This window comes from Podarcis gaigeae (assembly GCF_964106915.1).
Source record: "Podarcis gaigeae genome assembly, chromosome: 10".
Lineage (NCBI taxonomy): Eukaryota > Metazoa > Chordata > Lepidosauria > Squamata > Lacertidae > Podarcis > Podarcis gaigeae.
The window spans coordinates 41426450-41447020 of NC_139686.1; the positions used below are offsets into that span (position 1 = coordinate 41426450).

Here is a 20571-nt window from a genome sequence, read left to right on the forward strand (position 1 = left end):
ATATAACTAGATCACTTTTAGTGATTATTGTGCCATAACCAGAAATTTATAAACCCAAGGTTCAGTCTGAGAATGAAATAACAAGCACTTCAATATTTCACAGTGCCAGAACCACCCACTTTCTCCTATGCAAAAGCCATTCAGGCAATAAACCACTAAATACATAAAAGTAATTTTGTCTCTTTCTCCCTCTTCTTCTTTCTTAATTAAGGACAAAGGATTGCTCAAGCGAAGCTCTAAATTTAGAAGGAATTCATTCTCCTCCAGATATGTACTATGCAGCAAGAGGATGAAAATGGGCACATAAAGCTGATGCAGATATATTTCAGTTTCCCTCTGTCACAGATCAGCCAGAAGTGTCTTGTAAAAAAAAGTAAAAATATCCATTGGGAAATGCATATGCTTTTTACAATTTTGGCATCTGTTTTTAAAGTCTTACCTGAAGTCCTTCTCTCACAGCTTCCATAATATATGGTACCAAGGAATAATTCCAGAGGTCTGTGAACCACACTCTGGAACCATCAACGTCTATAGGGCAGGGCAGAAAAAGGCGAGGACCTAAGATAGGAATTATTTTTTGTTAGAAAACAGGAACTCAGCAAGCTGTTTAAAGCAGACAGGGGGGATATTATGGCCCTCCTGATGTTGTTGGACTACAGCTCCCATTATCCCTGACCACTGGCCATGCTGGAAGGGGTGGATAGGAGTTGGGGTCCAATCACACATGGTTGGTGGCAGATTTCCCATCCCTGAAGTTAACATTCCACATTCACGATGAGGGCTATTCAAACAATTCTTCAAAACATATAGTGGCATTTTCTTGCATTTAGCTTGCTGCTTGTACATAAGATATGACAACATGTTTTGTAAAGAATAAGAAGAAAAGGGCAATATCTGGCATTATTTTGGTAGTTTGCAACATAGAAAATATGAGCTCTGCTTTTATTAAAATCCAACTCCTTCATAGGTTCTATATTGTGTTTGTTTACGTTGGGAGAAATGACACAATACTGTACTCATTTCTTCTGAAAGCAAGGCATGCTGTTGCATAAATATGCTGAACTTATTTCACTTGCTTGTCTATGTTGCAGCAGCTGCCAGCTGCTACATGGCAAATGTCAAAGTAAATTGTGGCCAATTGGGAATGCTTATAGAGAAAAGCTGAATTTTAAAAATCTCTCTCTTTTAAAAATGTAAAATTATGTTGCCTATCTTAGCCTTAGTCTTATCTGTCCCCAGTGCTTCTCTTAATGTCATTGGCTGCCATGCTCTGATGTCACAGAGGCCAACAGTGGCAGATGGATCATAGCCCTCTAATTACCATTGACTTAGTGTATTTGACATTATAGAAGGACAATAAAGCATAGTTTAGTGCTAAGGAAAACTGAGCTGTTATTTTTACAATGCTTTAATTGCTTGCAGGCTAGGACATTCCCAGGGATGTTCTGACCAGCAATTCAACTGCACTAGCTAAGGCTTCACCTCATGCACCATCCACTATTTTTATTGTTATTGCTGCAGCTTAAAAGAAGAAGGGGGAAACCCCTCCCACACATCATATTTAAAGCTAAGGGAACCCCTCCCCATTTATTTATTATTTTAAAAGAAAGCCAATTCACAAGTCACTAAATATTTATCCACCCAGTGCCAGAGCTTCTTGCTCCGGCACCGGGGGGTGGAGAGCAGGTTGGGGCAGCGCTGGTGTGCATCCTGGGGGCGTGTTGCGCTGCCCGCAGGGATGTGGTGCCCAGTGGGGGAGGGGGAGCCACGATGGCACCCCACCAGGATCGAGCTGCCGGGGGCGGTGCACTCCCCCCACACTCATCTTCCTCCACCAGTGCATCCACCCCGCTTTCATGGTGGTTGAATGGGCCTGAGAAAATGGGGGTGAGTTACATCTCAGTTCTAAAAACAACCACAGATCATGCAGTCTTGTGAATTTGTTCAGAATGTGATATCCCTGTTTTAATTTGTGAAATAAATCTACAGCTGTGCACTAGTACTGTGCTAATGAAAGTCAGACAACAAGGGGAAATATGTTAAAGGGGCAGAAAGTTAGAAAGAATCCCAGAAACCTTTTGAAAAATGGACAAGCAGTAAAAGGACAAAGGAAGAAAAAACTCAACTAGCAAACTGCAGTTGTGTAGCATGAGTGAGCAATTACATGTCCTTTTCATTTTAGTAGGATTTTTTTCAAACTGTAAGCAGCATTACCAAGTTTGCTAACTTGGAGCCCAATCCACTCCTAGATGTTTTGTTTGAGCACAAAAGGTCAGCTGCCAATTAATTTGACATCAGTGAAGCAGACTCACGGTAAGCCTGTAAGTTTAGATAAGCCTCAAGATCCCGTTTTTGTCCCATAATTTGCATTATTAATTGAAGAAAGGCCTCACCGATGGTTACATCAGAAGAACTGTGCGTTTCTAAGAAGCTGTTCAGATGATGCCATGTCTTCGGAATCCAGTCAATTATTTTGATGAGGTCATTATTGCGTGCGCTCCTCTCTATTTCTGTCTCAATCAGTTTCCTTCTCAGATACCTGGATAAGAACCCTTTGACAGGCTCCATGTGGTTGGCACACAGCACCCACCTATGCAGGGAAAGAATCAGAGAACGTATTCACATTACAGGAACTCTGGGCAATCCACTAAAATGGATAGATTGCGCCTCTTCACACACTGCATAATTAAGCTACAAACAATATTATTATTATCGGCCAATGTGATAGGCGCAAGCTTAACTGGCTAAAAAGAAAATGTGAAACAATTACGTGGAAGATTTGGGCTTCAGTCCTCTAGGAGACCTGACAGCATCCTCTGTGTTCAGAGATAGTGTATCTCTGACTACCAGATGCTAGGAATTATCAACAGGGGATGGTGAACCCTTCTTGAGCGTGCCTGTGGCACTTGGTTGGCCACTGTCTGTAAACAAGCTGCTGAGCTAGACAGTAGAACTGCCACAGGAGCATGATTCTTAAATTTCTTCCTCATAACTCATAGATTCTCTTCAATATCAGGCCCTAAGCTCAGTGAGAATCTAATTAATTCTCTGTCTGGTTATCTATGCACATATATTTTTTTCCAACCCTGCAAAGGTGACCTTTTTGGCATCAGTATCCCAAACTATTTGGACAGAGTGCACAGCAGTTTTACTACCTTGGTGCCTTGTAAATGTGGTGAAAATGCATGGTCTCCTTTCATATGTTACTAAACACCACTTGGCATTTAACTATCGTTTTATTTTAGGACTATCTGGAAACACATCTATGTGGTGGCTTCCAGATGTGTATCCACATCAGAAAGAGCAGACCTGTTACAACACACACACACACACACACACCATATATATATATATATATATATATATATATAACCTCAAAGGTTTAAACCTAGATCAGAAGAAGCATTTTTAAACACAATTTTTTACCTGAAATTTTGATGCAGTTCAAGGTTAGGTGAAGATGAAACTCCCTGGTTCATAGTTCCAATAATATAGGGACTACAGAAATAAATAGAGCTGCCAATTAATTTAACACATTTACATCTTGTCATTTATTTGTTTTTAAATGTTAGGCGGAATTGGAAACCCCCCCCCCCAACATAAAACCACCATTAAAATATGATAAAATATCAAATTCAGGAAAACTATGTTTTTGCAGCATGAAAATAAAAAGCAAAAGGCTACATTAAAATCATTGTTAACCCCCCCCCCCCGATTTTTATTAGGTTTTATTATATTTATTGCAACATTAGTTATTGTTATGCTTTGGGTTTTCTTGTTATTGGCCTTTATCATTTCTTAAACAAAAACATGGGGTATATATGTAATAAATAAGTAAAAATCAAAACATGGCCAAAAATGAATACAATGTTTTCACCTTACATCTGCTGGTCTGTCTCCCAAATCCTACCTACCCTGTCTACCTGTCTGTCAGTGCTACAAGGAAACCAGTTATCTGATAGTCACTCCCTAACTATCAAAGGCGGGGCAGCCAGAGAAAGGCCTCTGGAGATCTAATGACCAAGAATGTTCATTTTTAATGTCCTCTTCCTTCTATTCATTTTTCAATGTGTTAATTTGCATTGCATAAAGGAATTTTCTGTGTGTCAGAGCTGAGCAATGACTCAGCTGAGCTTATTTCTACCACACACTGCAACATCATCTTTTTCTCACTGCTGCCACTCTACTGTTTACCAGGCGTTACCTTCACTTCCGTCATCTCTCTAAAACGGGTGTGTAATGGCCCTGGGACACACTGATCAGTTTCATTTCATTCTAGGCTAGCAGGGCTTGGATTCTACAATGTAGAAGACTCATAACTGGACTCACAAACAAGCATAGCTTGTCACTGTTGCCAAGATCTTAGAGACAAGCTATGCTTGTTCATATGAATTTATAGGGTGCAGTTACTTATATGAAATCGTATGAAGTGCTTATTTGAAGTGACAGCAATTTATAACAGCCATATCTATGATAGCAGAATATTAAGCTTTCACTGCTATTGAGAATACAGGTTCTTATTTAATTGTGTTGTGACATGCACAAATAAATGCTTTAAAGCTTTTTGGATTAAAACTCCCGTCAGCTCCAGCCAGCAACCGTACCACACCAATGACTTCCACTCAGCATATTCCAAACAAGGTAAAGAGCAAACCTACCATTTGTTATATTTACAATTGAGGAAACCATTGAAGATGTCACTCAAAGAACCAACATGATGGAGGTTGTCAAGAATTATTACCACAGGAAGGTCAGCACTACTGTTATCAGCACTGCATTGTTCAGCCAAATTGGCAAGGTATTGTTGCACATCCTTAAAGAAAAGAAGGAAGAACCCAGTAAAACAGAAGATGCTTAACTAACAGCCTCACAGTTGCGAAGCTTCTACTAAAACAAATTGCTACTTAAACCATTTTTGACAATGTCAGCCTGAGGTACTTGCTCTGAGCATTCTTTTCTTTTTTCCTTTTTTAAAAATCGGTTTTCAGTAACAGGATCCTAGTTAAGTCTAACTATCTGAACCACAAGGGGAGCCTTATAAGACGTATCACACCTCAGAGAGTTGGTTTCTATTTGCTTGCCCTACCCTGACCTCTGTACCTTCAGAAGAAGGTGTGAAAGGAGCTTCATGCAGAGTTTCTGAGTGGAAGTGCCCCACACATAGAGTTGTATGTGTGTAGAACCCCTTTTTACATCCTTTGCTGGACATGTGGAGGCTAGAGATGGCCCAAGTTGGCAGATTCCAATTTCACCTTCCATAATACAACTGAATGAGCAATGGAATTACTCATTCACTTTCTAGGTAAGATGGAAGGATTTCTTCAATCAAAGTAATTCATTTTCTCTAAAAAGCTGCAGGTTGTGAATTAGGTGGGGCATCAAATATACAATGTATGAGTGTGTTGGTTAAATTTTTGAAGACAGATTTTTTATCATGTACACCAACACTGGCACAATCTTTGTAACATGACAGAAAGCATGAAAATGGTGGGATGATAAGGTTGATATTGCAAGTTTCTGACTGTGTCATTTTTGATCCACTGTGGTTACTGAAAAATTTCCATATTCTGAATGGTTTTGAATAAATGTTGTTTTTTTAAAAAGAAAAAAGCTGAGATTGGAGATTTAACTTTCAATATGCTAACTGATGCTGATAAAACACCTTGATTTCTTTGTATTTGCAATCACAAATGGCCACTGTATTTAGACTATGCTGGGAAATCTTAAATAAAAATAAAAAGAACAAAAGGAAACATCAACAATTACATAAGTCCATGGCATATAATGAAACCTCTGCAGTTTCTTAAAAACTGTACAGTTGATAGCTGTTGTTTCTTTTTATGTCTTACCTTGCTTGATTTGTGATCTACATTAAAAGTAGCAATGGCATCTTCCATTTTTTTCCTGCCAGACTTCGTTATCACATATTCCGCAAGCCTGTTGGCTAAATAGGTCTTCCCAGTGCCACTAGGTCCTGACAGGATAATTCTGTGATGCTCCATCAGTAAGTTAAAGTACCGCTGGCTAATTGGTTTAGGAATTAATGTATCAAACACAAAGCTGTCCAAACTATTTTCTTCTACTCCTGAAAATTAGATAGGGGGGAGAAGAAATGGTAGGGGGTGAGGAGAGGAAATCTATTTTTCTCTATCTCGTTGTTTTTGGCAAAACATGGAATTATTTAAGAGAAGGAACTTTTAATACTTACTCCCCCCCCCCCCTTCTAGTTTTTGAAATGTTGACAGCAGGTAAATGCCCTTAATACAAACCTTTTTTCCAGCATCTGAAAAGCACTAGAAGTGCACAGACCTTTCCTTGGGGCCAGAAAAAGATTAAACAGTGCCTTCGCCACATGACTCAATGAGTGGTAGCAATGCAATCAAAGCAAATGTGAAGCGAAAACTCATTGAGGCAGTGATGTATATCTGAAATGTTTGAGGCATTTAAAAGAAAAAGGTCAAAGCGACAGCAGCAAGGGTTAGCAGGAGAGAGATATCACACCAAATGACACAAAGTCTTTTTGAAGACCCTGAAAATAGAATGCCCCCATGGCTATATGAAATATTTAAAGTCCCTATCTGAAGTGATTGATTTGGAATTCTAACCGTTCATTGTTATATTAAAGTCCTCTTCTGTACTGGTTTCAGATGCAAAGCAAAGCAAGTCATCATCAGTCTAGGGTGCAACAGTTCTTGAAACTACACAACTGCATCCTCTCATCACTAAATTATTCTCTATACACCCCCCCCCCCGCACCCCCAGTGTTATCACATTTACTCATGGTGTGGTAGACTGGGGTCATATGGGGTGAGGGAATGACATATTTAAAAGAAAGATGGCTGCTGCCACATAAATCCTTTGGATGGAAAAGGACCTTAACATGTACATGTTAACTATAAAAACACCAGATGGCTTGATGCAGATTTTGAATATGATAAATATTGTTACATGCCACCCTAATATCTGAAATTCCAGGGGTTTCACGTGCTTATCCCTATTTGTGTTTCCTTTTGGGAATCAGGCATAGCAAATGATGTGAGTGTCTTTATGATACATGGTTTGTTTACACATCTATACAACCCGAGCCTATGATGGAGGGGTTCACAATACTGTACAGTGGTACCTCGGGTTACATATGCTTCAGGTTACAGACTCCGCTAACCCAGAAATAGTGCTTCAGGTTAAGAACTTTGCTTCAGGATGAGTACAGAAATTGTGCAGCAGCAGGAGGCCCCATTAGCTAAAGTGGTGCTTCAGGTTAAGAACAGTTTCAGGTTAAGTACGGACCTCCGGAACAAATTAAGTACTTAACCTGAGGTACCACTGTATTAACAGCTCAAAAGGGTACTGCTTCTCCCATAACTTCAGCCTTCAATTCAAACAGAAATCGAACATTGCTCTCTGACCTTCTGCTTTTTCTCTAGTCTCCAGATCACAAAGCAGCAAATTCTGCCCTAAAAACTCAGGCTCTGGCCTTCTAAATGAGCGTTGGAGGAGGGGCCCCACCCATTTGTCATCTGGCACAGAGCACCTTTCTTTTGTTCTGTTAACGGCCCATCACCTAGGCTGGCCTGGCTATTCCAGCAACTGAATCTGTGCTGGATACAGGAATTAGAAGGAGGCCCAGGCATTCAGCCTAACCCCCACCCCCCAAAAATATCATAACAATATTTATGGACAGCTACCAAAAAGAGGTCCTGCTTGCTTTAGGGATCCCATAAATTCAGAAGCTCATTTTGCATAGTTAACTTTACTTATAGCTGTAAATTTAGTAACACAACTGGGATGCTACCCAAGCGCATGTATGTGTTTGTAAGATAAAGGAATTATACTGTGCTAAAAAGAAGCTTCAAGGAGGAAAATACATGCAGAGGAAGGGAATAAAATATAGCATAATTTTACCTTTAAGGTTCACAGTGATTATATTATTATCTCCAACCAGATACCCACAAGGTAGCAATTCAGGCACTTCTTGGCTTTGGGATCGAATGACATCACCTATACAATAACTAGCAATACAGTCTGAACCTAAACCAAGGCTAGTAGCTGGATCCACTCGGAAAACATATTCCTGAAATGAGAAAAGACAAAATACATATGCAGCAGCCATTATATGTGACACAAGGATAGAAGAATTAAATGCACCCACTTGTTTAAATGTCACACTCATTTCCATCATTTACAGATAAAGAACACTCACCATGCTTTAGGTGTAAATGTCAGAAAGCATTTTTTTTTATATATTTCCCACTGGGGCTCATACAATCTTCAGACATTTTGACATTTACCATAACATAAAATATATGAAATACTCATGAAGCAATGAATAAAAGGGAATCAGATTAAAGAAGGGGCTTAACAATACTTTAAACAAGAGAAGAGCTGAACTGAACTGGGCATTTGGCTGCACATTAAGTATACAAGTTGGCACATTGCCTATCTCGCTTCCAAGAGAATGTGTGGTTTGCATGCTGATGCTCATCCAAACATACATTCCAGCTTAGCAACTGGTTTTCTGAGGTCATCAAAATTTAAGATAAAATGGTGCTAGCCATTTTATGAACAATAAGCTTCAATGGATGAAGGAAATTTTGAATATGTATGTAGTGCAGACATACCCTGAGAAAAATTTTTATGACATCTTAAAGAACACAGGTTCAATTTCTATAGTTTCTCCCATATTGATGTGTAGATACTCACATTCCATTTAAAGGCAAACATTTTGTTTCTGTGTACATTGACCTCAATATATATGTATATCACAATTCTGATAGCATCAAGGCACAGAGGGAATAGCCCATCCTAAGCAGAATACACCCTATCTGTAAAATGGTTCTTACAAACTTGGATGTTGTAAAACTAATCAATATTTCTGGTCTAAGGAGTGACAAATTCAAATTTTACACTGGCTGTATAGCAGAACAATTAATTTGGCAGCAGATCTTCAGACTCCCAATGACTCTGAAGAGTCATCAGATAAGGATATCCCTGGCCCAGAAATGGGGTCTTCACAGCAGCTGCATTTGTTTCTGGTTGGCTCCAGACAATCCTCTCCATCTTCCCCAGGGCAACACAAACAGAGAAGATGGAGATCCAGGCAGGAAGTTTAGAGCCACCAATAGAGTGGCTGGCTAGCTGCGAATGAGGCTGTGTGAAAAGGGTAAGTGCATGGAAACAGCTGCTCAGACCAAGCTTGACATAAGAGCCAGGAATGGATGTGACACAGCCAGCTCCTATATAAGGAGTGGGACACACATATAAGGAGTGGGACACTCCAATCTGAGTTGCTCCATTGCTGAAGCATCTGCTTCTACCCAAGCTCCAGCCTACCTGGCTTGGGGAACTGGGGGGGGGGGGCAGAGTCATAGCTAGGTGATCTTGCAGAACCATCCAGATTGCACCCCCTAGCCATGGATAAATTAGCTCTTCTTTCCGCCTCTCTTCTAAATCTCCCCCTTCCTCCCATTCAATTCATCCTCTATTAAAAACCATTTCTTATGAGGCAATAATCAATATTTATGGACATATTTTGCACTGCCCCCCCATCACCTGCCCCCCTGGTGGGGGCCCACCTCACTACTCCTTAGCTACAGCCCTGCTGTGGAGTTAGACTAAAGGTGCTACTTCAGTCAGCTGGCTGACCATAAACACTCCAAAATGTGAGGCCCCAAGGTGACCTGTATTGAATGGGTTGGAGTGGGGTTGTAGAGCAAACATGAGTAGGCTTCGTTTGGTCAGAATCAAGTATACACTTCCAGTAATTTACTTGGTAAATGAACCACTATAGCCGCTAGAAGGCCATGAAAATTTGTGTCCCAGGCTTTTTAGACTCGTCCAGCCATGTACTAACAGAAACCAAAGGGGTACATTGGTTGCCAGATGTGAATCATATTAGCATTATTTTCAGCTCTCCTACCCCACTATGGCATTTTGTTTCCTTCATGGTGGGAGAAGTAAAAAAGGAGCCTCTACCTTCCTAAAAGAACCGATTCACTGCATACAAAAGCCCTCCTTTACCTGCCCTGATCTATTTGTTTTGGCAAAGCTGCGAGTAATAAGAAAATTAAACACCAGGCAAACATTACAAAACCTAGCCTAGGTTCATCCTTCTGAACTGACTCAAAAAAGTCCTACCTTAAAGAGCCGTCTGATTACACCATCTAATACATCCCATTTTGTTTTACCACTGACTCCAATGGATCCTATCAAATATGCCTGCAGTTTTTGCTCCTGTAAAGAGAAGAGGCATTCAGAGAAGAGATATGGAAGAACTTACACAATTAAAGTATTATTTTGTAAGACTTAGTGAATATTTTTCCCACAGAAGTAGACATTATCCTCCTTTGAGATATGCCACAGTTATAACAACAAAAACCGTTGCAAACCTAATACTAATTAAGATATTAATTAAGATATACAGCTGTGCATGCAGATATTTCTGGAAATTAGTTCAGTGATGTGCCAACCTTTTATTTCATCTAATGCAAGATCTAAGGTTGAAATGGCAAATTTGTGGGGACTACTAACATATAGCCCACAATAGGCCTCTTCATTCAGAAGTAGCTTTATGGATAGGTAGGTAACTACGTTTCCTATCTAACAAAAGCATGCTGTGACACATATAGACCCGAACTTCTATGAAAGAGCAGAGCAATTTGCTGTTTATCATCAATTAGAGGCACTGCCAGGATGACACAACTATAGGTACAAGGTGCGATAAATTAAAAAGGCTGTGGTCAATGTTCCCTGTTGAACTCTTAATTGAATATACTACTGGGTAGTACAGCCTTTGTAACAGCAGAAACATAAGGACAATTATGATGATGAACACAGCAATAATAACCTGGAAGTCAAAGTACCTTGGATCGACCATAGCCCTTGTTTATTGTGACTATAATTTTAACATTCTGGCCTTCTTTATGGAGAGTTCCATCTGTAACATCTTCAAGTAAAATATCTAACAAGCAAGAAACAAATAAAAACGCCCTTTTAAAATTTACTTAGCTTGGCAAAAGAGACCCATTTGATTTTATTTGTAATTCTAAAGTGTACTTTAAAAAAAATATAAGCCCAATATATATTCCAACTGCCACTTCTCCTTTAATCTTTTGGCAAAAGCAATGCATAATGTTTCGGGATTGATACACTACTGCCCAATCGGGGTTACACTAAAATCTTGTATATCAGAATTATTTTCTGTGGGGCAGCAACCACTTCTCCAAAAGGAAAGACCAAAATAAAAAGCTTAAAAATGAACCAAGATGTTCCTTTTCCGGACAATGGGTGTGACACTTTAGACTTCTCTCTGTCTTATTGGTTTGAGCTGATGAGTCATTGCTAAAACCAGGCAGAGGTGGGAGCAGGTTAAGTTTCTCACAAAACAAATGCCTTGTATCCTGTGTTCTACAAGGGCCAGAGGGTTGCTTTTTATACTTCAGAACATCTATACTTTTTAAGATATAAAAACAGATGGTGCCTGTTCCATTCCATTCTAGGGTTTTCCTGCAAGTTTGAAACTCCAATGCATCACCTGCGACTTTAAATAAGAGACTATTTTGGGGGTTGAATCCAAGGTCACCTGCCAAAGAGTCTGAAGCCTTGGAGTCAACCCTGTGCTGCTGTCACCCTTTAAAGTCTCAGACATGGCAGAAAACAACTAGTGGTAGAAGAACCTACAGGGCTAGTGACAAGCCTTTATTTTAACATTTGCAGAACTGAACAATAAAACACCAAAACACAATTACAAATATTGGTAAATGTAAATATGTATACTAAGTGCACCACACATCCTTTTCCTAGGCATCATTTTTTCTGCATTTAAATACCACCTTTCTGCCAAGGCAACCAAGGTGGTTTTACAAACAAGTGGTAGAGAATATTCTCAAGCTGTCTCCAGGAGCAGATGACACTGTCTCCCAGAACTCTTTATCTCCCACCTGGGCGTTACCATATTACCCCAGCACACTGGTAGTGTGGGAGAGGGGGTTTATGGGTTTGTGTTTTGTTCTTGTTCTTATCATGCATTTTGTGTTTTTATTTTGTATTTTTATGTTGTCAACCACCCTGAGATCTTCAGATGAAGAGTGGTGTACAAATTTAATAAAACAAACAATTAAATAAATAGTGAACAACTTTCAAAATTTAGGATTAACTAGATTTCTACACAGTTTGACAAGAACTGCATGTGCACATGCAAACAAAATGATCTGGTAGGGCAGTTGAACTGATCTGGTAGGGCAAATTAAAGCAATAACAACATGGATTTACCTGATGTCACTGAATCAGTGATGTTCAAGTTATTCAGAGAGAGACCTAAAGATTGTCGCGAAGAGGAGGACGATGTGCTGCTTGAGGACTCTGAGCATGGGCGGCCTGGCTTTGCAGTGTTTCCAGTCTCTGCCTTCAAGCGATCATTTTCTGCTTTCAATATCTCAATCTCATTCTAGCATTTAAAACACAAGAAATCAACATTTTAAGGTGAGGAACGGGGCATTTAATACCGCTGGGTGCATTATGGATATGCATAATTTGTTAGCTAGAAAACTACTTATCGGAAATGCAGCATTTTCTATGGTATGGTACATCCACTGGAACTTTAAGTTGTTGTCATCTTTGGAATATGCCACAAAACTGTTGCGTGCACTATACAATTTTACCTCTCTAATTCCATGGCAAATAGACAACATAAAATCAGATCCCGTAAACTCAAGTTAGGCTGCATCTAGGTGGCAGTTTAAATGAATGCACATGTACTTCACATTTGCACATATTCCAAAGGTCTCCTGGCTGTCAGAGTCTATTAATACTGCAGTAAATGCTAGACCAGCATCAGCAGCGTAGCATGGCTGGCCAGAATAGTGCTACAATGGCACAAAATCAAGTTCAACATATTGCAGAGAAATGCTTCGTCAACTTTCTGCATGCCGGGAGATAAGTGTTGATTCATACACACTCATTTAAAATCATGACATATCATATTTTGCCACCACACACACACTGGAACATTGAAATCAACCATTTCTAGATCTCTATGATGTATGTTTTAGAATTCTATTCCTACTACTACATGGGCAGTTTCACAATACAGTAGTACCTTGGGTTACAGACACCTCGGGTTACAGACACTACAGGTTACAGACTCTGCTAACCCATAAATAGTACCTCACGTTAAGAACTTTACCTCAGGATGAGAACAGAAATCGCGCAGTGGCAGTGGGAGGCCCCATTAGCTAAAGTGGTACCTCAGGTTAAGAACAGTTTCAGGTTAAGAATGGACCTCCGTAATGAATTAAATTCTTAACCCAAGGTACCACTGTACAGTAATGGACAAGTATCTCTGGATCAAAACACAAATAAGCCTTTTTCAGGCATTCACTCATGCCGTTAATCACATGGCAGGGAACAGGAGGGCCAGATCCATTGTCCGGGCATAGAAAACATCTTTAAAGAGGATACATTTGGCTGTTCTTGTGATTGGGGATGTTTCACAGTCAGTAATAAAAGAACCAAGATGCCAAAGGAATGTCACATTCCTAGTTAAATCTTATGCAGTGTTGAGTGATTACCAAATGTACAACAATAGCATGGAAACTGTTATGTACTGAGCTGAATAGGATCCAAAATGCAGCAGTCTGATTGGTCCTAGAACAATAGGATCCAAAATGCAGCAGTCTGATTGGTCCTAGAACAATAGGATTCAGAATGCAGCAATCGGATTGGTCCTAGAACAATGCAGCAGTATGATTGGTCCACAGGAGCCACCCAATCCAGCTCCAGGTGGAAGTGAATCCACAACCTGATTGGCCTACAGGAGAATCCCGGAATTAGCCAATCACGTGCAGCCCATTGTGTAAATAAAGAATATAAAGCAGATATTTTTGGGAAACTTTCATTCCTCCTCACCACTATGAGCTGAATAAAGAGCATGAAATCCACTCTCGACTCTGAGTATATTTCAGAAACACAGGTAGTTGTGAATTCCTCAGACCAAACTAAAAACAAGTGCAAATTTCCGATTAAGCTGTATGCTGATGCTCTAGCCTTTTACAGAAACCCTGCATTAACATTTTCAAAGTTAAGAGGAAGTAAAAATAGGATGTGGAGGGCTAAAAATGACAGCTAAGCAAAATTAAAGGGTCAATTAAGCAAGGAGCTAATTAAGCAGTTGGAAAATTGCAGCACTGCCAAGCACCAGATTGCTATGGTGACTGTTAAATTTGCTACAAAATTGCACAACTCCTTGCAATAGTTTTTGGGAAATGGAAGAAATCCATAAAGTAAGGTCCAGTTTAGTGGTCCTCCAAGACTCTCTCAATTTTGATGGCAGCAGCAGAGAAGAAGGTCACACGGCACTAGATGATAACCCCACCCCCAGCTAATGTATATTGATCAGTTTAGGAAGGGTGCTGTGTGCCTGTGTGTTTGAGATTATACACACACACATACACAAATAAACATATCCTGTGTGCTAGGCAACTTCCTAGATTCCTAAGTGATCACTCCCCTCCAAAGTTAGTAAAACTCAACCCTGTTCTATAGCAACACTGCATTATCTTATTATTGATGTAGCTTTGAAAAACATACCATGTGTCCCTTGACAGCATTTCAAAGTAGTTGCTGAAACTGTTTCTGATGGTTTTGCTTCGCCTAGTATTAGAATCTTTGCTGCTATTTGTGAAGGCCCAGAACACTTCTGCTTCGCCTTCCTGGTTTATATGCCATTGCTTATTATATGACCCACAGCTTGCTGTCTTTTTGATTTGAACAGAACTGCTCAGTTCTGTTGTGGTTGCAAGCCAAACACTAAATGTGTCCTTACACTATAGTGGTAGGTTGGAAAAATGTTTAAGATAAAGAATCAGGCCGTGGTGAACAGTTAAAATGCCCCAGTTTTATTATATGTGGATTTTTAATCCACCTTTCAAGCCACAGCCCTCTCAAAGTGGCTCACAGAATAAAACGAAGCAAAACAAAACACAATTAAATATGCAACACAATAAAGAAAACCACTGGTGACCATGGGGTTTGTCTTCTTAATGTAAAAGAGAAGACAGCAGCAACAGAGGAGGAAAGAGTTAAATTCCCCATTCCTGCCTACTCTAGTCCAGTATTAAAACACCCACCCACACCAAATTGATGTTATTTGCATTTTTAAAACCTGCACATTAAATGCAAAGGCACTTTTAAAGTCATATCTAGATTGCCTCCAATTCACTCAGACATTTTGGCACCCCTTGTCTGCTTGGCTGGACAAACGACACCTTGAAACAGCGTGTCCTTTACAAACACAATGCAACTGTTCCAAATATTATGGGGGAAATCTACCACCCCAAAATAATCCAAGTACTCAGGAGGCAGTTTCACGATGTGGAAAGCAGAAGATGCAGCATGCCAACCACACCAAATAATATTATTAACAAATATAAACTTGGTATGTGTAAAATATAATGGACCTCTGTCTTCAAGCCATAGTAGTCGCTGCTTCCGGTTTCTGTTTACCAGCCATATTAGCAGCGGCGTAGCGTGGGTTATCAGCACCCAGGGCAAGGCAAGTAATTTGCGCCCCCTAACCCGGGGCAAGGCAAGTAATTTGCGCCCCCTAACCCGGGGCAAGGCAAGTACAGTAATTTACTCTCCCAAGCAGCAGCAGCGAGGCTTCTCTTTCCCCCGCGCTCTCCCGGAGCTGCCTCTTTTCTTTCCTTTTTTCCCTTTCTCCAAGGCTTTTCGCTTTCTCTCCTTAATTGATTCCCCCTCCACACCGCGTTGTTTCCTGGCTGCTTCCCCCCCCTTCCCCTCTCTCTCCTCCTCGCTCTGCTTGCCTTGCCCTGCCCTGCCTGAGGGCGCCCTGAGGAGACTCCGCTCTCCTTTTTGACCAGGCGAGGTAGAAAAAAGGGGGAAAAGTCTCTTCCCGCCCCCTCGCCAGACTCCCGGCTCCGCTCAGCTCGGCTCACTACCCAGGCGGCCAGTGGAGAGAGAGCAGCAATTACCATACAGCTCCTCTCCCTCCGCTTCGCCAAGCTGTCAAAGCCCGGCAGCAGCGGCAACGGCAGCAGCAGGCGCAGCCAGACCCCCACCAGCCAGCCAGCCCGCCCGCCCGCCCGGCTTCCTCTCCTTTTTTTGCCCATGGCAGAAGGCTTTGCTCTCCCCCTTCTGCGACCTCCTCGCCAAGCCGAGCGAGCGCGGGCTCCCTAACCCGTGGATTTTAGTAGGGGCAGAGAGCTGCTAGTGCGAGTGCGCCCCCCGCCCAAGTTGCGCCCGGTGCGGCCGGCACCCCTGGCACCCCCCACGCTACGCCACTGCATATTAGTCTCTTGCTTGTTTTACTACTATCAAGCCCTTCCTATCACCTGTGCTGAAAGTTACAAATGGATCAGTCTGACCCTCCTCTTAGGCGTTAGCATTCTAATCAGCAATGTGTCCTTTCTACCTGTTGAGGCTCCTAATGTGTTTCACATGACCATTTTTACAACTTGCACGTACTCATTTAAAAACACAACAGCCAGAAACCTACAGTTCTACAGCATCACAACAGCTTAGCTCACCAATCAACTGGTTTGTTTTTTGTCCTTTCATTGGGATAAATCAGCAGTGACCAATCTATAGCCTTCCAGATGTTGCTAAACTACAACTCCCATCATTCCTGGCCAAGCCGTTTGGGTTGATGGGAACTGTAGTCTTGAAGGCAACCAATTATCCACTTCTGAGTTACACTAATTTTTCAGCAAAACTTTGTACAGGGTGCTTTAATTTGACACTTTAACCATATTGCTGCAATCCCAGCAAACACTCTAAATTGCATGATAGGTGAAACAATAAAGAGAAGATTGAAGTTTCTTTTTCAGAAGCATAACATTAACAGGAACCAACATCTTCAAGTAAAACAAAGCTGCCTATTTGATTTTAATACTCAGGGACTGGGTACATACATATAATTACTTACAAGCTCTGCTGAGTTCAAAGAAATATATTTCTAGTGTCAGGAATTGGGTCTTAATTTCCTTGCATGACTCCACAGGGGAAAATGTTGGGAAAACAGTGTAGCAGCTAGTTCATTTTATCAATCCCTGTAGAGGATGACCATTTGCATCTCCTAGACCAGGGGTCAGCAAACTTTTTCAGCAGGGGGCCGGTCCACTGTCCCTCAGATCTTACGGGGGAGCGGATTATATATATATATATATATTTTGGGGGGGTGAGGGGAATGAACGAATTCCTATGCCCAACGAATAACCCGGAGATGCATTTTAAATAAAAGGACACATTCTACTCATGTAAAAACACGCTGATTCCTGGACCGTCCCCAGGCCTTAGTTTGCCTACCTATGTCCTAGACTTTGTGACTCTGTTTACGAGCTTGGAAGCTTGACCATTAGAAAAAAAATGTTACAGAATAAAATAGCAAAATGGGAAATGGTAGGACCAAGGAATTAAGAGGCAAATGAAGACCTTCAGCTGCCCTGAAAATTTGATGTAATTCTTACTGAAGCAGCAAACACTCTTTTAAAGCTACAGAAGCCTCTCAGATTCTTTTCTGAGTAGGTTATCTCTTACTAGCATTTTGCAGTGGAAAAGACAATTATAGGGGATCACTGCCAATAACTGAGACAGGGACACTAAGCTAAATAGTACCTTTTAAAGAGAGGCATAAATCTAACGGTCTAATTCGGTTACTTATTACATTATTTTTCAATCCCACTAAAATCTCAGCTACATTATTTCTATTGATCCCATTCCATGCCTATGTTCAGCCCATGATGACTGCAGCAGGGATTTGTGGAAATGGCTTTTGTGAGTAATGCTGACCTGCATGCGGTTCATGGCTTCCCGAATCTGGTCAAGATGGTGTGCTGAGCTGAGGGCCTCAAGACGGATGTCTGTTAACTTGAGCTCTTTTTCCCTGAGCTCATTTTTCAGCTGCAGAATTATTTCAGCCTCTGCCTCTGTGCATTCGCAGATCCTAAAAAGAATTGGAAAAGGTAGAGAGGCAGAAGATTAAAGGAACGTTCGCTTCTGAAGGCAATGTGCTATTATTCTGTATCAAAGAACAGAAAAAGGGTTGCTGCTGGTAGCTCTCTAGGAGCAGGACGGAGAATTTCATCAAAATTACATGAATGGGTTCAATTTAAAAACATGAAAAGGGGGGAAAATGTCCAGATAAAATTATAAGCTTGCCTTTATAGCTTTCCTAACATTTTCTTTTTGTACAAAGTGTAATTATTATGCATGGTTATTTCACTCCTCCCAAAGTAGAGAAGGGATGTGTGTTTTTTTGCCAAAACAGTAGCAGCTTTATGTAACGTTTCATGAAAACAATGCAATTGTTAACTATCTTCCAAAATAGCAGCGATTAAAATTAAAGTATTGGAGCTGAAATGAAGTTAGTTTAGCTTTGCAATGTTCTCTGTAAAGTATAATGCAAAAGTATAGGGCTGCTTTACCCACACATTGTTATCTCTTGATTACTCCACATCTGGTAGCTGTTACTTGACTACTCAACCCCTGACTTCTAGCTGAATATAGGAACCATTTCCACTGATATATTACGGCAAGGTTGGCAAACATGGCACCCGCCAGATGCTGCTGTCCTTCCATATTAGCCCCAGACAACAGGGCTAAAGATAAGAAATGATGGGAGTTATTATAGTAACAACATTTGGACAGCACCATATTGGCTAGCCCTATATTATTATATTTAAGGTGATGGCTGGTGTAACAAATGCTATGGAATTTGATCTATGATCAGTATTTCAAAAATGCAAGTAATCACTTCCCCTAAGGGAAGAGTTTCTCAGCAGTCTTCACACAGCTGCTGGAACATAGGAAACAGTCTTGTGAAGACTACTGAGAAATGCTTCCCTTTGGCAGAGATTCCACATAGTGAAAGCCACAAAGAGGGAACTCATCATATGGAACAGTCCCATCATGTGGGCTCTCCATCAGCAAAGAGAGAAACCAGGGATGCTTGTTGCTTGTCCCAGACCATTGCAGGAGCAATGGTTTCCACGTGGCTGTATAGTCCACTGAAGTGTCACATTCCCTTACAATTTCCACATTTGAGAGAAATATGTACTAAGGTGCAGAACAGATGATATTATCCATATAAATATTTTTTCCTGACTAACTGCAAAGGCAAAACAACTTATATGTGGAGACAGAGTGATACATTTTTTAAAAGTGGAGTTCTCTACTCTACTCTGCCTTGATGCTATTTTCTTTTGCTATGAAAGAGGATATAATCACAATCCAATAGCTCAGTGGCAAAGAGGCTCCCTATTTTCTTCCATACATAGTTTTCCACAAGCAAATGGGGGGGAAAAATGCATGTTGCAAAATATTATGAGAAGCCCTTGCAAGTGAATCTTGATCATCCCCCCTTTTCTGAAACCATGTGAGAGACATATTAAGATAATTCAGTTTTTAAATCCGCCATTTTTTCCTACATGAACATATAGAAACATGTCCTTTGGGTGACAGCTGTGCTAAGCTAGAACAATATCTATCTACACTGCTCAAATTTTTCAGTACCACATATTAGATATCAAGGATGTGCATCCTATGGCCCTCCACCATACAATCATTGGTGACCTCTAGCCATGCTGGAACTGATGCGGGCTACAGGCCCACCACCCACTCATACATTATTACATGTTAGTGTACATCCAGTATGATAGTGCTATAATGTTTTATATTTTTCATGGAATGACTACAAATGCCTATTGATAGGGCAAATGGGCCACTTCAGTCTAGTTCTTAGACATGTAAATCCAAGCCGCACATGCCAGTTTACCGGGATCTATGTTTGTAGATCACGTGGCCGTTTTGCCTTTTCTTTGGAGCCCAGATTTGGGATGACCTGCATATACACGCAATAGACAGACAGATGCAAGTGACAGAAAGTAAAGGAAATGGTTTAGAAAATGAGATCAGGTCCAAGGGAAGAAACAAACTAAAAAAACAAAAACAAAAGGAGCACACTGCACAGCAGAATGAAAATACAATGATTTTTTTGTGGAAGGTGTGAATGGAATGATAAATCAAAGAAGCAAAATATGCCAAAGCTTACATAGATTTCATTTATCCCAAGTACTATAGGCAGACTGCAAATAAAAAGACTGGCAATGCACTCCAGTCTGCTCCAGTCTCATTTTAAAATGCTTCACTTGAGGACTAGGAGGCAAAACCAGACACATCATTTGGGAAAGCAGATGTTTAGATGCAATAATATTTTTGAGAATATATTATATTTTGACTGGCCAAGCCACAGAACACCCTGCAAGCACCAAGCACTATTGGCTGTGCCTTTAGGATGTAACTTGATTATCAAAACCTTAGCTAATTGGAATTGCAAGCATCTAACAAGAATAGGCATGTGCATTCTGTGGTGGTAACAATGAAACTTGATAAAGAATTAGCTGGCTCACTACAGGAAGTGCTTAAGTATTTTTTGACACGGGTCTTCTCGTTTTGCTAGTTCATTAATTGTTTGGACTGGAAGACATGCTCTCTGATTTCATCTTTTACCCTGTTGCCTTGAGCTTGTTTCCTCGTGTATTTTGTACAGTAATGTGACAC

The 20571-nt window shown here is 40.6% G+C and overlaps 1 protein-coding gene across 9 annotated transcripts in view; it reads right to left on the reverse strand.

Moving 5' to 3' along the window:
- Nucleotides 1-20571, reverse strand: part of NAV3 (neuron navigator 3) — a 445636-nt gene that overhangs the window by 8194 nt on the left and 416871 nt on the right. For 6 of the 9 annotated variants that reach the window (XM_083698859.1, XM_083698858.1, XM_083698861.1 and 3 more), the window contains 11 exons: nt 19787-19852; nt 17803-17956; nt 12268-12442; nt 10860-10957; nt 10135-10230; nt 7903-8071; nt 5850-6085; nt 4659-4813; nt 3427-3498; nt 2394-2590; nt 440-558 (listed from right to left, as the gene is read on the reverse strand). In XM_083698859.1, the coding sequence (XP_083554985.1) occupies nt 440-558; nt 2394-2590; nt 3427-3498; nt 4659-4813; nt 5850-6085; nt 7903-8071; nt 10135-10230; nt 10860-10957; nt 12268-12442; nt 17803-17956; nt 19787-19852 (1537 nt within the window). The remainder of the gene's footprint in view (nt 1-439; nt 559-2393; nt 2591-3426; nt 3499-4658; nt 4814-5849; nt 6086-7902; nt 8072-10134; nt 10231-10859; nt 10958-12267; nt 12443-17802; nt 17957-19786; nt 19853-20571) is intronic. The other 3 variants (XM_083698863.1, XM_083698857.1, XM_083698856.1) reach the window with 1 other exon arrangement.